The following is a 16,984-nucleotide window of genomic DNA, read 5'->3' on the forward strand; positions in this document are numbered from 1 at the left end:
AAGAAATTAAAGTGCCTTTCTGAACAGGAACAGTTTGTTGCTAACTTGGAGGGAAAGTTGAACCAACACACAGTTGTCAACAGTGAAACAGAAAAAGGATGGGCAGCCTTCAGAAATCTGGTGTGCAACACAGCATTTGCTCATATGGGTCAGGACATTTGCAAACATCAAGACTGGTTTGATGAAAATGATGGGAGGGGACAGAAGCTGCTAAATGAAAAAACGAGAACTCCACAGAGTTTACCAGCAAAATAGTTCATTCATTTCTAAGCAGACAGCATTTAATTCTATCAAAAGTAAAATACAAAGGCAACTTAGAGAGATGCAGGACTCTTGGCTCATTAAGAAGACAGATAAGATTCAATTTTAGCAGACAGTTAAACAATCCAGAGTGATTTTATGATGCACTGAAGGCTATTTATGGACCAGAGATTTATGGTGCATCTCCAACTACTCACTGCTAATGGAGCTACATTGATTAGGGATATGATACTAGAGAGATGGGCTGAACACTTTCATAGTATTCTTAACAGATCATCATTAATCAATGCAGAAGCCATTGACTGTTTACCTCAAGTTGAAGTCAATCCAACCCTAGCTGAAACTCCAAATGAAGAAGAGGTTTTGAATATCATTAGGCTCCTTTCAAGTGGCAAAGCACCTGGTGTTGACTACTCCAGCAGAGATCTACAAGGTGGAGAGTCCATTGCTTATCCAAAAACTGACTGAAATTTTCCAAGTAGTATGGTATGAAGAGGTTATCCCCCAAAATTCAAGGATGCCTCCATTGTTCATTTCTATAAAGGTAAAGGGAATAAATTGTCCTGTGACTATCACAGGGGTATTTCTCTTTTAGTCATTGCTTGTAAGATTCTTGCCAGACTCCTTTTCAAATAGGCTGATCCTTCACCTGAAAGATAATCACCACCCTGAGAGCCAGCATGGCTTCAGAAAGGATAAAGGAACAGTGGATACAGTGTTTGCTGCCCAATAACTCCAGGAAAAATGCCAAGAGCAGAATAAAGATCCATATACAACATTTGTAGATCTACTCAAAGCCTTTGATTCTGTCTGTCATGGGGGTTTATGGAAAATTATATCAAAATTTGGTTGTCCAGAGAAGTTCATCAGTATTGTACATCAGTTCTATGATGGTTCTGGCTAGTGGATGATGCTCTCAAGATTTCCCAGTCACCAATGGGGTGACTGCTTTTTAGCATGTTGTTTTCATCCATGTTATCAAATGACTTCACTAAGGATGAACACGGCCTCAAGGTCGACTACTTTACTGATGGCAAATTCTTCAACTTGAAAAAGCTACAAGCCAAGACCAAAGTGTAGGGAGTGTTGGTGCATGATCTTCTATTTGCAGATGACTGTGCATCATTGCAGCCTCTGATGCTGAGATGAACAGAGTATGGATCAATTCTCTGCTGCTTGTGCTAATTTTGATCTAACACTTAAGACCAAGAAAACAAGGTGCCCCATCAGCCAGCATCACATCATCTATGTATGGAACCACCAATTACAGCAAATGGAGAAGTTTAGAGAACTGTGGACCAGTTCACAGGGAGGTACACATTGACAATGAGGTCAACACTCGCATTGCCAGAGCCAGTCCAGTCTTTGGGAGACTCCAAAAGAAAGTGAGGAAGAGATGAAGAATTAGACTGACTACCAGACTGAAGGTCTACAGAGCTGCTGTGTTGACCTCATTGTTATTTGACTGTGAAATCTGAACAGTCTTCAAGCACCAGGCCAGGAAACTGAATCGCTTCTATTTAAATTGTCTTGGGAGGATTCTGAAGATCACCTGGCAGGAGAAGATACCAGACACTGAGGTCCTTTCTCAAGCTAAACTGCCTAACATTTCAACATCACTACAGAGAGTGTAAATATGATGGGCTGGACACGATGTTAGAATGTCAGATGCACATTTGCCAAAAAGTATATTTTATGGAGAACTCACACAGAGCAAGCATTCACAAGGGGGTCAGAAGAAGTTACATCAAGAAACCCTAATTGATTATACAATCGATTGTACAGCAGGGTAGATATTAGCACAGGACCACCCAGCATGGTGTGCCCTCACTAGTGAGGGTGCTGTACTCTATAAGGAAGGCAGAATTGAGGCAGCTCAAGGGAAATGTGACATCCATAATTTTAGAAGACCCATCCCAGATGTTCATGTAGACTATTTATGCCCAACCTGAGGTAGAGGATTCTAAGCTAATTAGTCACAGTCGGAAACACTGTCATTTGTCTCAAACACAGTGATATCATTTTAGTCTTCTTCAATCATGAAAGACAAGAACCAACAAACCAAACCTATTTATATTTGTTGTAGTTCAATCGTATTTTACTCTCTATGACTCCATTTGGGATTTTCTTGGCAAAGGCACTGGAGGAATTTGCCATTTTCTTCTCCAACTCACTTCACAGATGAGAAAACTGAGGCAAACAGGGTGAAACGACTTGCCCAGGGTCTTTCTGAAAAGGAGGTATGCTGATCTCCTGGGCAAACAAAAGCTGCTGACCTTTTCTGTATTGGCTGCATTCCAGTAGATGGAAGAGTGACTCAAAACTCACTTACCCAGTATGCTCATCACCACCAGGATAGCAAAAAGCAGCACGGCAATGGCTCCTAACAACAGACGGGTTGTTGTATCTAGAACAGAGATGGGAAAGGGGTTTAGTCCTGTCCCCAATGTTTTCTAACATAAGAAAATCAGATGGGCTTGTTCCCCCATCCTTCCTTCCCTAGCCTCCCTGGAAGGGGTTGGGCAGTGCTCATGCCTCCACACCTTTCCTCTGGGCCCCATTCTAAAGTGATTAGGAGGAGCACAGTCCTGCACCAGGCCAGGGCCTTTAACTGGCATCTTGGTGTCTCAACTCCAGCTCTTTGTGCCAGTCATTTCAACTTCTTGTCATTCGCTCTCCAATCTCCAGGCTCATGGGCTCTAGCTGAGAAATGTGTTTTCTGCTTAGATTGTGTGTGTGTGTGTGTGTGTGTGTGTGTGTGTGTGTGTGTGTGTGTTAACCTTGTCCTCATCACCTTCTTTATAACACAATTCTTCTATCAGCACTTTGTTTAAAGGTAACCCCAGAGTCTGAAGGTTGTGGAGCATATGTAAGGGGAAGGAGGGAGAAAGAGAGGAAAAGGAGAGAGATAGGGAGAGACAGAGACAGATAAGGGACACAGACAGAGACAGAGATAGAGAGAGAGAGAGAGAGAGACAGAGACAGAGACAGAGACACAGAGAGGGAGGGAGGGAGGAAGAAGGGTGTAAAGAGAATATATCAATCACTAAAAAATTCTTTATTAGAGCAATTTAGAGGTTTTATAGATCATTTAGTATTAACGAGGCCCTGAAGTTTGAAGCACATGGAAAGCTGTTACATCACACTAAATCAAAACTTGAGATCACTGAGGCAAAAACTGAGCCAAAATTTGCCTTTGATTCCTTTATGAAAAAAAATCACTATACAAATTAATAATAAGGGGAAAGAATAGAAGAGGGAAATATTTGGCTTGATGAAGAAATAAAACTTTCAAGTAATATTTTTTATTTATTTACATTCCAATTAATGTGCTGATTTTAAATGATTGTTATGTCTTCATTAAAGCTGGTCCTGGGATTCTAGTTCTCTCTATATATTTTTTTAGGCTTTTGCAAGGCAACTGGGATTAAGTGGCTTGCCCAAGGCCACAAAATCAGCTAATTATTAAGCATCTGAGGCTGGATTTGAACTCAAGTACTCCTGACTCCAGGGCCTGGTGCTCTATCCACTGCACCACCTTGCTACCCCTATATGTATTTTCTTAACCACAAAATCTTGGAGATGAAAAAGACCTTAGAGTTCATCTAATCCAAGAAAGCCATTCTATGTCTTACACCCTCCATTGAGATATTTCCCAGGATGGGGAGCTCACTTCCTATCAATGCCATGATAAATATCTATGATGTCTAACAGCCCATATTAACAGTTATGAGTTCTTTCTTCTACCTCCTTATAACGTATACCTCACCCTTTCCTCTAACCTAACGAATTGATAGAGTGAATGTGACTATACAAATGTTCTTGGACATTTCTTTCACTTGTTTAATCCTTGTTGAATCAGACATAGAACTCTGGAGAGAGAAGTAAGAAATTAAATCTTCACTTCAGAAGTCATCTAGTTCAAGCCTCTCAGATTATAAATGAGAAAAATGAACTCCAGAAAGAAGTCACTTGCTCACTACATTGTTGTGGTTCATCCATTTTTTAATCATGTCCAACCCTTCATGACCCTATTTAAGGTTTTCTTGCCAAAGATATTGGAGTAGTTTACCATTTCCTTTTCCAGATCATTTTACAGATGAGGAAACTGAGGCAAATAGGATGACGTGATTTACCCAAGGTCACACTAGTAGCTAATAAGTGTTTGAGATCAGATTTGAACTCAGATCCAATGTCCTATCCACTGCACCCCTAGTTGCCCCCAACTTAGTACATTAGGGCAAAAGAAATAGAATGTGTTCCTTATCAACCATTTATGTACCTCCTAATAGTTGACATTTAAATAACACTTTAAGCTTTACAAAGCACTTTACATAATTTATCTCTCAAAGTCCCTTGGAAGCTGGCACTACAATACTACATTCTCTCCATTTTACGGCTGCCTAAACTGAGAATGGAAGCAGTGACTTCCCCATAGTGATATAGCTAGATTTGTATTCAGGTCTCTTCTGGACACTATTTTTCTTTATATACAACACGGACTCTCCTATGAATGTAAAAGATGTTCTATGATCTCTGAATTTGCAATTCAGCAAACCAGTTTATAATCTAAGGAATATGAATCAGTCAACTTTCAATTATCTGTGGAATTGGGAAGAAGTGGTATGGATGACACTGGATGGTGGCACAGGGGATAGAACACTGGATCTGGAGGCAGGAGTACCCGAGTACAAATCAAGTCTTAAATACTTACTGTGTAACCTTGGGTAAATCACTTAACTCTGTTTGCCTTGGGTTCCTCATCAGTAAAGTGATGAAGCATTCTAGTATCATTTTTTTCCTTTGTATTCACAATGCTAAAGACAATGTCTGGTGCATTGTAGATACCTAATAAATGTTAAATTAAATTGAATTCAGAAGGTTCAAATTCAATATAAATTTAAAAATGTGGCCCCAAGCACTCATGTTTGATTCCTCCCCAGAAGGCTCAAAGAAAATTGCCATGACATCTATGACATCAGTAATTCAATCCAGGAACCTTCAGCTAGTTGAGGTTGGGGGTTAGGACAGCTAGGTAGAGCAGTCAATAGAGCACTAGTCATGGAGTCAGTCAGACCTGAGTTCAAATCTGACTTCAGACACAAACCTTTCTAGCTGGGTGAGACTGGGCAAGTCACTTAACCCTGACTGCCTCTCATCCAGGACCATCTCCAGTCAATCTGATTCATTTCTGACTCCTGGACCCAGATGCCTCAGAAGAGAAAGTGAGGGTGGTGACTTAGCACAGTCCCCACCTCACTCAAATCTGATTCATGTGCTCGTCGTGGCATCACCTCCCTAATGATGCCATGGCCTTCTACAAGGATGAAGGACAAAAACCAACACTAGGGGTTGGAGGTGGGGATTAGAGAGGAGAATGGTAAGGGAAGGAGGAAGAACAAACTGAAGGACTGCAGAAGATGTATCATCCCGAAGAGACTTTGCTGAAGGTAGGTGTGTGGCTTCAGTCAGGAAGCTGTGGTTTAACTAATGCGAGAAGCTTTAAACATTAAAAGGTTTGGGGTCAGTGACAAAACTGCAACTCTCTAGCCAAGGGTGTACACATTCTCTTCATCCTTTCCCTTCTTCCTCCTTCACCTTCTCTGATTCCAAGCTTCCCCCACCTCTGCTCAGGCTCCCCAGGTCACCTCCAGCCTTTCCACAGGTCACGACTGGAAAATGAAGCAACATTCTCCCACAAAAATATGTTTGTGGACTCCTTTTCATGGAACTGCCTATGACATCAGAAGCTCCTGATCTGAGGTTGGGAACAACAGAGAAATGGCCAGGAGGGAAAAACGGAGTACTCTATTTTCGGGTTTTAAGTCTTTTAGTGACGATATAGAAATATATATATATATATGTATCCATGTAAATAAAATATACATGGATTCATATATATATGTATATATATATATATGAGTAAATTGGGTACATATAAACAGGCATGTGTGTATAAATGCATGTAAATATATGTGGTTTTAAATATATGTGTGTGAATATGTGGCAGACTCATCTTCCTGAGTTTAATTAGCTTTGTCACCCTGGGTAAGTCACCTAGCTCTGCCTCAATTTCCACATCTATAAAATGAGCTGGAGAAAAAAATGGCAAACCATTTCAGTATCTCAGCCAAATGGGGTCATGAGCAGTAGAACATGATTGAAAAAAGGACTGAACAATAATAATAGCACATAAATAGTGGGGTGCTGAGTTATGTCATATATATGCATATAAATGCATATATATAAATATGAATTTACACACCTACACATACAAGATTTATTTATACAGCATTATTAAACACCCTCACATCCATACACTTATACATGCAGTTCCAAAAGACTTTGTGGTCACCCTGTATGTAAATCTATGTGTGTGTGTGTGTGTGTGTGTGTGTGTGTGTGTGTGTACTGATGTGGACAAGCATTATTGTTTGAAGGGAGATTCAAACAGTAAAAACGACCCCATTATTTGCTGCCCCAAGCAAGATCTTCATAACAAAGACAAAATCCCTCTGTCATAATTAAGCAAATCTATAGAGTTTAATCTAGTCAACAGAATGTTAGTGATGTTACTGTTGGGAGAACCACTCCTGGAGGTGATCTCTTCCTGGAAAACCAAGGATCTGGTCCAGGGGGCTACAAAAACCAGGGGACACATCCTTTTCTTAAAAAAGAAGTTAATCTAAGTTTTAGGAAATCCCACTATCTCCAAAAACTTGATTCTCTTCTAAAAAGAAAGGCTGATGAGACTTTGATAAGAATTTTAAAAAGAGGTTTCAGTGTATATATCAGTCATGATTATTTAATGTCCTGGCACTAGACTTTAGCCAAGGACACTGTATTGAGGAAGAAAGAGGTAAACTTTGTTGTTATTGTTGTTGTTCAATTATTTGAGTAATGTCTTACTCTTCATGATCCTTTTGGGGGGGTTTTCTCAGCCAAAATACTGGAAGTTTACCATTTCTTTCTCCACTTCTTGTTACAAATGAGGCAACTGAGGCAAACAGGGTAAAAAAAGTGACTTGCCCAGCAGAGTCACACCACTAGGAAGACCACATTTGAACTCACAACTTCCCCGATCCTGAACTCTATAATTGAGGCCAATCAACTGCCCTAAAAGTCAATGGACAGAGGGGTAATTACTACTATCCCACTCTTGTAAACATCCCCTCCCCTCTTACAGCCTCTAAGACAGTCAGGCTCTTATCAACAATCCCATTAGTCTCCTGATAGACCTCCCTACTTTGGGGTTCTCTCCATTCCAATCAATCCTCCATCCTGCTGCCAAATTGGTTCTAATCAGGACCAAGTAAATGATACCTTTTTTGTATCATGATCCCCTTTGATAGACAGGTAAAATTTGTGGAATTCCTTTTAGAATCATGCTTTTAAATACTTAAAATAAAATTGTGAAAGAAATCAATTACAGTGAAGTACAATTATAAAAATATTTTTCAAAACAAATGCAAGACCCCAGATGAGAGCCCTTGCTCTGAGATAAAATACAAAATCCTTAGACAGATAGACATCTACAGCCCTCCTCAATGTGGTTCCCACATATATCTACATAGTTATTTGATATGACTCCCCTTTATACATTCTCTGTTCTAGTCAAACTGGCCTGCTAGTTCTTTCTCATGCCATCTCCTACTTCTCTCCCTTTATATAAATGGTCCCCCCCCAATATCTGGAATTCATTCCCTCCCTACCCCTTAAAGCCAGGGCTTCTGCCTTCATTCTACTTTCTATCACCCTAAAATGGTCCTAAATTGGGAAAGAATTTCTGTTGGCAAAACCCTCTCATTCTTAGTTCTTTGCAGTCCCAACCAGCTCTGTCCCAATAATTCCAGCACCTGGGACTAATTGCTGAGTTTGGGTGAGTCCTAAAATAGTCTCACTTTTATACAGGGAGCCACACCCTGGCAAACCATCTTGGCAGACAAGCTAAACAAGGCTGAGGGTGACCGACAGCCTCAAACCTGTAGGTGAATTAGAGGGATGTCTAGCCCAAACATGTGAAGACTTTCCCCTAGTGGAATGGGGGGATGAGAACAAATTGTTCCATTGGCTATGAAGGTGGCTTAGTGTTGGCTACACCATCAAAAACACCAGATCACCCATTCACTGCATCTTGAGCCATCACCAGTTGTCTTGACTTTTGTCCTGCCACTGGATTTTGATGACTTGGGAAGGGAGAGGGAAACTGAGGACTTGGTGTAATTCTACCTGGCTTAAATCCAGGTCATATACAAGTCAAGACTTCACCCCGAGATGTCATTGGTCTTCTCAGAAAATGAAGGACAAACACCAACAGTGGTTAAAGAAGACCAGAGGCAGGTGTTGGGAGTTAAGGAGGCTAAGGAACAAGGAAGCCAGAGTATTGAAAAGAACAAGGGTTGAGATAGAGAAGAAGATTATGACCTAGATACTGGCCTTACTAAAGCGGAGGGACCAGAAAGTGTAATGAAATGAATAACAAATGTGAAAAATAACAGTAGCTAATATTTACATCATACCTCCAGGTCTGCAGAGCACCATATAAATACATCATTTGATCCTCACAACAATTGGTGAAATAGGCACAGTCATTATTATCGTCCTCATTTCACAGAGAAGGAAGGATGACTGGTCCAAAGTTATACAGATACTAAGTGTCTGAGATAATATTTGAATTTGGGTTTTCCAGACTCAATAGTCTCTGGAGACAATGCCATTAACTTCAGAGCACAATAGGTAGTTGCTGTGGTGAGAACAAAGGAGTGCGGTGACCCATGACAGGCAGGGCATATCAGATCCAGTGAGAAAGGAATGATCACCCTCATTGAGTGAGGGTCTTTGGGAGTAATACTGGAGTCTTTGGGAGTAAGCTAGGCCTCAGTGAGTATAAGGACTAAAGAATGTGAGACAAGCAGAAGAGGTTGGGAAATGAGCAGATCTAGGGCTGAATTTCCTACTGACATTTAATTCTTTCCTTTATCCCCTTAATGATCCTTCACTAATCATTGCATCACATATTTTGAGCTGGATGAGATCCTACATACCATTTGTTTTCTGTTAAAGAGTTTTACAATTTTCTAGCCCTTCAGATACTAGCACTCTGAATTCAAAACCTCAGATATCCATTATGGCCCTCTAAAGTAATGAATTCTCTAAACACCTTTGTTAGGAAATGTGTTAAACCACAATAGCACTATTCTAAAAGAACACAAGATGGAGATGTTGGCCAGGAAAAATCTCCCTCCTCAAGCTCGCATGTGCTCTCTCTCTCTCTCTCTCTCTCTCTCTCTCTCTCTCTCTCTCTCTCTCTCCCTCTCTCTTTCTCTTTCTTTCTCCCTGGGTGTGTATGTTTTTCTTGCTATGTCTGTACCTCCCTTTGTGTAACTTGCAGTGTTTATTATGACAAAAGCGAGCATGTATACATCCTCTGGGCATGGGGTAGCACCATAGTAGATTAGACGGCCTGTAGTCAGGAAGATTCATCTTCCTAGATTCAAATTCAGCCTCAGATACTAACTGTGTGACCCTGTGTAAGTCACTTAACCCCTTTTGTCTCGGTTCCCTCATCTGTAAAATGAGCTGGAGAAGGAAATAATAATATATCTTCTACTGTGTTCCAGACCTTGTACTAAACACTTTCCAAATATTATCTTATTTTATCCTCACAACAATCCTACTAGAATTATTATTGTATTATATATTTTTATATTATTTATATTTTAATATCATGTTTTTTTTTTAATAAAATAGGTCCTATTATTATCATCTCATTTTACAGATGAGAAAACTCAGGTAGAGGTTCAATGACTTGCCCAGGGTCACATAGCTAGTAAGTATTTAAGGATGGATATGAACATAGGTCTTCCCAACTCCAAATCATATATGTGTGAGTATGTATTAATGTATAGACATATAGTGTGTGTGTGTGTGTGTGTGTGTGTGTATATATATATATATATATATATATATGTATATGTGTGTGTGTATGTATAATTCTTTGGCATTTGTTGAAATGCTCCCTGGCAGTGATATAAAAAGATATACAGGATATTTTATACATTTTTAAGAAATAAAGTTAAATTGAGTTGATTTCTACTTATGTAGGTCATAGGTAATATTTTTTCTGATCTTTAATAAGAAAAAGGTTCCCCCACCCTGAGTGTGTAGTAAATGTCATTATAATAACTACAAAAAATATATGCAACAGAAGGATCTAAGGACCCACCTACCTTATTGGAATAACATTCAACAATGCAGTCAGGAAGCAGTATTGTATAGTATATAGAAGATTGGCTTTGGAATCAGGAAGACTTGAATTCAAATCCTGTCTGACAAATACTAGTGATATGATCACAAGCAAACCTCTCAGTGTCCTTCAAGACTTAGTAGCAGGGCAGACACTGGTGGAGGGAGTTTCCAGACTAAGATTTCCTTACTCCAATGAGGGCACAAGTATAGACCCCCCACCCTCCAAAAAAATCAGGAGGTGGTGAAAAGTACACTGGGCAGGACAGCTGTCAGACGACCTGGTTATAAGATCAGGTTTCACTATTAACAATCAATTAACAAGCATTTAACAAACATTAAGTCATGTGGATGAGTCTCTTTACCTTGCAGTGTCTCAGTTCCCTCAACTGTAATATGAGGAGGTGGAAATAGAGGATTTGAAAATTCCCTTTCCTTTCTCAAATTCTGCAAATCCAAAAGAATATGGCAGATCTGGAGTTCATAGTAACAAGATCTTCTCTGTCTATTTTTTCATTTCTACACACTCTTAATTTTTTTTTAGGTTTTTTTTTTTTTTGCAAGGCAACTGGGATCAAGTGGCTCGCCCAAGGCCACACAGCTAGGTAATTATTAAGTGTCTGAGGCTGGATTTGAACTCAGGTACTCCTGACTCCAGGGCCAGTGCTCTATCCACTGGCCCACCTAGCTGCCCACTATTTCTATACAATCTTTAGCGCTACAATGATCCCCTTCCTTTCCTAGTCATACACAAAATGGACTGAACCATTCAAGCAAAGTGGCTTAAACTTCTCACACTACTCAAGGAAAGTCGGGGTCTCACTAAATTCTCCTCTTCAAAAAAATTATTTTTTAAAGAATGCTTTTGTCATGTGTTTCTTCTAACCCTGTCTCACTCTTCACTAACACACTATATTCAAGTTTGGCATAGATTGTGAGAAACCAGAGCAGGATGCCTCCTTCAGGAGACAAATGACCCAATAAATTAGTCTACTAAAATCGTAAATTAAAACAACATGACTCAAGAAACTTGTGATGGACCTAATGCCCAATAGGGGCACTTATCCTCCACCAGGGCATGGTCTCTGGACCTGGATAATAACAACAATAACAAAGATAATAGCTAGAATTTCTATAATACTTTAAGATTAGCAAAGTACTTTCCAAATATTTCATTTTATCCTCATAACAATTTTATCCCATTTTAGAGATGAGGAAATTGAGGCAGATGATGCTCAAATGACTTGCCTGGGATCACACAGCTAGTAAGCATCTGGGGTTAAATTTGAATTTAAGTTTTCCTGACTCCAGGTCCAGTGCTCTGTCCACTGTGGGCCACCTAAAATCTGTGGGAATAGAAAGTGAAGGAGGATACTTCCTTTGTTCACATCAATGTCCTGTCTGATAGTATAGTCTTCAGGCAGGACCCTTATAAAGACTTGGGTTGGGGATAGAATGATGATGATGATGATGATGATAATAAATGTAGCACTTTAAAGTTTACAAAGAAACACCTTGTGAGGTATGTACTATAGGCATTACAGATGAGAAAATTGGGTCTCAGAGAACTTAAGTAACTTGTCCAAGATCATACAACTTCTAAGTTTCAGAAGCAGGACTTGAACCCTGATCTTTCTGACTTCAGCGCCAGCATTCTGTCCACTTTGCCACATTGCCTCCATAAAATTTGGACAAAGAGATACCTGGAAGTGGAGAAGAGAGAGCATCTCTTACACTTCTTCCTCATAGTCTAGCTCAGTGTGAAACACAAGTTATATGACTAAGTACTGAATCAAACCTCAGGGATTGAAGGGAAGGAGAATAATCACTGGCACAACATGAACTTCCCAGTTTATTATCATGGAGAACAGTGTGGATGGCGGTAGTAGGAGCCCTCCAGCTGAAGGGTCTTCCAAAGAAATGGAGAGAGCAGAGCATGTATATGTATAAATACGTCCTAAGTCAAATACTCAAAAAGACATCAATTATAATGATGCCGGCCCATCCTATGCAACTCTTGACCATGTTGTTCCACCATCTGATACAGAGGAGAATCCAATTTGCTGAAGGCTGGATGACTCTGGCTAGCCACCTATCCTGTTCTTGCCATGCCACCAGCCCATTCTCTCTTCCTGTCATATAATTCCTCAATGACATCCTTTACTTTTTTTGTTCTTCTCTGGAGTTCATTATTTGTTACATATTGTAGCTTGTCCATGCCCACAATGTTCTTCCCATCGCAGGCCAAAAAACAAACCAAGTTTGGCAAATCAAAATAACTTGTCACCTTATTCTTTGCCCCAGACCTCACCTCTCCTTAACCACTCTTTTAGACATCATTGTGATTTCTTATCTTGATCTTGCTTCCAGTTTAGATAGTCCATCTTTGTTCCTATCAGCTTTATTGTTGGTTTCCCCTATTCTTGCTCTCAGTTTGTCTAATGACCACAGGGGAACTGTGATTCAACCCTTTTCCCCTTTCCTTTTCGACTTTTATACAAGGAATGGTTTATAGGCCTGAACAAGAACACAAAGAAAATTATAGATATTAGATAGAAAGATATAATTTGAGAAAAAAAAAGAGAAGTCAAATCTCTATCCAGTGTACAGAAGAGGTTACTCAAGGGGTAGCTTGGTATCTTTACTGCGGCTTATAAGAGAATGAATCTGTGACAAGTCAGGGAGTACAAGGCACCTGAAGGTAAGGCAAGGCTTGGGTCAAATGCCTGCCAACTTGACATGGTGACAACAGTAATAGAGACCTTAAAAATGAGGTCAATTGTACTTTAGATGGGAAACCTTTCCATTTATAAGATAATTCCAAGGTCAGATCAGACTGTGGCTTTCCTCCAAATAGGAAGGAGCAATAATTAACTAGTTAACTAATTTGGAGTGATCAGAGTGAGGTAAGAGAAAAGATCAGAATCTGATGGCAATCGCTTCCTTACCAGCTAAGAATATCACATTCTAAGGACTGGTCAAAAGAGACCTGATAAAAGATATGGGCATGATCTCTGGATTCACAAGAATGGCCATCAGGATCATAACTCTTTCAGTCCCCAAAATAGTAGAAATGAATCCATGCTTTCTTAGCATACAGGATCCTCAAGGTCCCAGGAAAACTCAGGAGGAAATGAGGAAGTAGAAAAGGCTATGAAACCAGGGAATACATTGGTCTGATAGGAGCTACCTTTGAGATGAAGAACTGAATGGATGTTCAGTTGGAAGTGATAATATATATGCAACTGAAATGATACAGTAGAGGGTGGGACAGGAACCTTAGTACTGACAGGCAGAGGGTCATTTAGTTCAGTGATGGTCCATGAAAACATAACCTACATTTCCTGACCATGAGCACCAGTAATTACCCTCTTCTTTTTGTTCTCCTTGGTCTTGTCCAAGAGTTAGATAAGGCCCTTCTAAGTTATATAGAGGTATGTTTGCTTGATCACTGGCAGGGGAAAGGACAGAACTAGGATTATGGGTGGTTACAAGCATGTAAATTTTAACTAAATATTAAGATAAACTTCCTAGCAATTAGAGATGCCCTACAATAGAATGAATTGCCTTGTAACATGGTGAATTCTCCGTCACTAGGGTCTCTGAGTCTAAGACAGAAGATAAGATGTCTGGAATTAGAAAACCTCTTTTAAAATTTCTTCAAATTCTAAGATTACATGATCCTCTGAAAAGAAAAAACCAATAGAATATGGTTGTCCCTAATTCATGCAAAATGAATATTGAAGAAAGGGCACGCTGAATATTACTATATAAAAATTTGACCATGAACAAGAATGGCCCCAATCAACATCAGAAAGCACCAAAGGTTTGACTTGATGATATCCTTGATCCTTTCTATTTATCCATTGGACTGTGGTTTACAGACAGAGGAAAGCTGTGGTTGGATGTAGAAGTATGACAAGAATGTCTGCCAGAATCAGGAGATAAATTTAGAGTCACAATCAGAGGTAATGTTTTTGGGAAAGCTATAAAAGTGAAATAGATGGTCCAAGGCCAGTTGGACTATTTGAGTGGCACTAGGCAAGTTTTGTGTAGGGATAAAGTACACTGTCTTGCTCAAAGATATTATTTCCCTCTGAAGGGAGAAGAAAGGACTATGGTGAAATCCGGTGAGATGTTGGCTCATGGGCCTTGATGAGATTCTGCAAGGGCTGAAGTGGGCCTTACCATGATGTTTTTGAAGTGAGCCAGGGTTGTTGGAAATCCTCCTCTGCCTTCTCAGCACTGTGTAGTATATCCTTTAATGACAAGACATCAGTCTTACTATCCTTGGCACCCAGAAGGTAGATTATTATGGGGCCAAAGTCCATGGAGAAGAATAATACCCACAAGGCATAGTGGTCTTTGAGAGAGTTTGTGGGTCAGAAATGACTCCATTTTTTCCACATTTCTTTTGGCTAAGACAGACCTGCTGGAAGTTAGTCAACTGCCGATCACTGAGTATTTCTGAACACCACTGGGTGTAGACTTCTATGCTTTGGGGGATATAATGGTGGAAAGGAGGTAGCATAATCTAACAGGGAAAGGATGGTAAATCAGCCCACCTGGCTAATTTAGACCAGGTTGGAATCTTAGATGGACAGATCTTGACAACAAACCCAGGATACAACTTCAAAAGAGGGTTCTCCAACCTTGCCTTAGGCTATCTCCCTTAGTCTACTTTCTTACTTTTTTTTTTCATTTTTATAAGGCAATGGGGTTAAGTGACTTGCCCAAAGCCACACAACTAGGTAATTATTGTGTCCAAGGTCAGATTTGAACTCAGGTACTCCTGACTTCAGGGCCGGTGCTCTATCCACTGCACCACCTAGGTGCTCCTTAGTCTACTTTCTTAATCTACAACTCAGAGTTTCCATATTACTCTTCAACTTCAATGCTTGCCTCTGCAAAGTCATCATCCAGGGCTTCTAATTTCTAATCTTACATCACCACCATCCCTTCAGGATGTCCCCTCTACCACTTCAGGATTGGCATAAGTATTGTCTAAACCCAGATTTGTCAAGGAAGCATGGTGGTGAGGATAGGGTGCTATCTTTAGAACAAGGACGGCCAAGGTTCAAGTCTTCCCTCAAATACGTATTGATTATGGCACCCTGGGCAAGTCACTTACCTCTCAATGTCTCAAGCACTTTCTAAGACTATAAGATAGGGAGCTGCACTGAGAAAGGGAATTTCTTATATAAATTAAATCAAAGATCTAAAACCAATATGCCAAGTTGATTTCTCTCCTCTAGGTTATGTGGAATACTGGGAAGTAGGTAAATTGAGGAAAGCTAGCCTAAAAATGTATTAAATATTTATCTAGAGAGGGATATATGTATGGGATACCCTCTTCTTCTTCCAAATCAGGACTTTATCTTCATTTTTTTCTGGGTGAGGGTGATTTACTTCATAAGACTACTCAGATATGTTATGCTTTGTAACTTATTTTCCCCAAGTGCTTGTAACTACAATCTCATTTTATTTTTTACAGTCCTGTGAGGTTGGTAGGCAGGTACAATATTCTCCAGTTTATGAGGGAAGCCATGCCTCAAAGCATTAAGTTACCCATGCAAGGTCACATTGTGAATTAATAGACAAGGCCAAGGTGAGAATCCAGGTCTTTTGCATTCCAGCCAAGGACTCTTTTCTACTAACTGGCACTGCTCTATTTACTTTAAATCTGAATTCTCCTATCCCCAAATCCCAACCTCTAGGGACAAAAGACCAAGTGAACTCGGATAATTATGTCTCTGGCAAGAATGAGAAGGAGGGAAGCCTCACTCTCACTACCCAGGCTGTGCAGACTGGACCGGGGAGTCCGGGGGATGGGTGGGAGGAAGAGGAGGGGGCTGGAAGAGGCAGTAGGGAATGATGGAGTCATAAACTGGTCAGAAAGGAGGACCCGATAGAGCATGCCCTAGCTAGGGACCCCGAGAAAGGGACGGGAGTCTCTGGGGAGGCAGCAACCATGGAGGAGGAAGGAGGATGGTACTTGCTTACCCTCCAAGGCCGCCTTCCAGCTGGTACTGCCCTCGTACCCGGATCCTGATCTTCTCAGCAGCACCTCCTGGCCCCGGCCCTCCCCGTCCCCAGGGGAGAGTACTCTGGGCAAAGGGGCCGAGGCGGCTGGAGCGGGCGGTGGAGGGGGCCGGCTCCTCCTGGGGGGCTCCCGGACAGGCTCCATGCCCCCTCCCACTGGGGTGCCCCCGCCCCTCCTGCTACAAGGCGCTTCCGTTACCAGGGGAGGGGTAAAGCAGAGCCCGACCTGGCCAGAGACCCCTCCCCGTCCTCCCCCCTCCCCGGTGGGAGCAGGGGCTGAGGCTGGCAAGGACGGGCCCCGGGCAGCGCTTCTGTCCCCGCCAGGATGCTCAGCGATGAGAAAGCTCCCCTCCTGCCTCACTGCTCCACAGCCGCAGCATCAGCATCGCAGCAGCTGCCCCCGAGTTCCTCAGCTTCGGGGGGGGCGGGAAGGAGG

At 41.0% G+C, this 16,984-nt stretch overlaps 1 protein-coding gene across 2 annotated transcripts in view; it reads right to left on the minus strand.

The window, feature by feature from the left end:
• Window positions 1-16,693, minus strand: part of CLEC2L (C-type lectin domain family 2 member L) — a 28,224-nt gene extending 11,531 nt beyond the window's left edge. The window contains exons 1-2 of one of the 2 annotated variants that reach the window (XM_074195124.1): window positions 16,510-16,693; window positions 2,594-2,668 (exon numbers count right to left, since the gene is read on the minus strand). In XM_074195124.1, the coding sequence (XP_074051225.1) occupies window positions 2,594-2,668; window positions 16,510-16,693 (259 nt within the window). The remainder of the gene's footprint in view (window positions 1-2,593; window positions 2,669-16,509) is intronic. The other variant, XM_074195125.1, reaches the window with a different exon arrangement.
• Window positions 16,694-16,984: the final 291 nt, after the last annotated feature.

This window comes from Macrotis lagotis, chromosome 7, assembly GCF_037893015.1.
Source record: "Macrotis lagotis isolate mMagLag1 chromosome 7, bilby.v1.9.chrom.fasta, whole genome shotgun sequence".
Taxonomy (NCBI): Eukaryota; Metazoa; Chordata; class Mammalia; order Peramelemorphia; family Peramelidae; genus Macrotis; species Macrotis lagotis.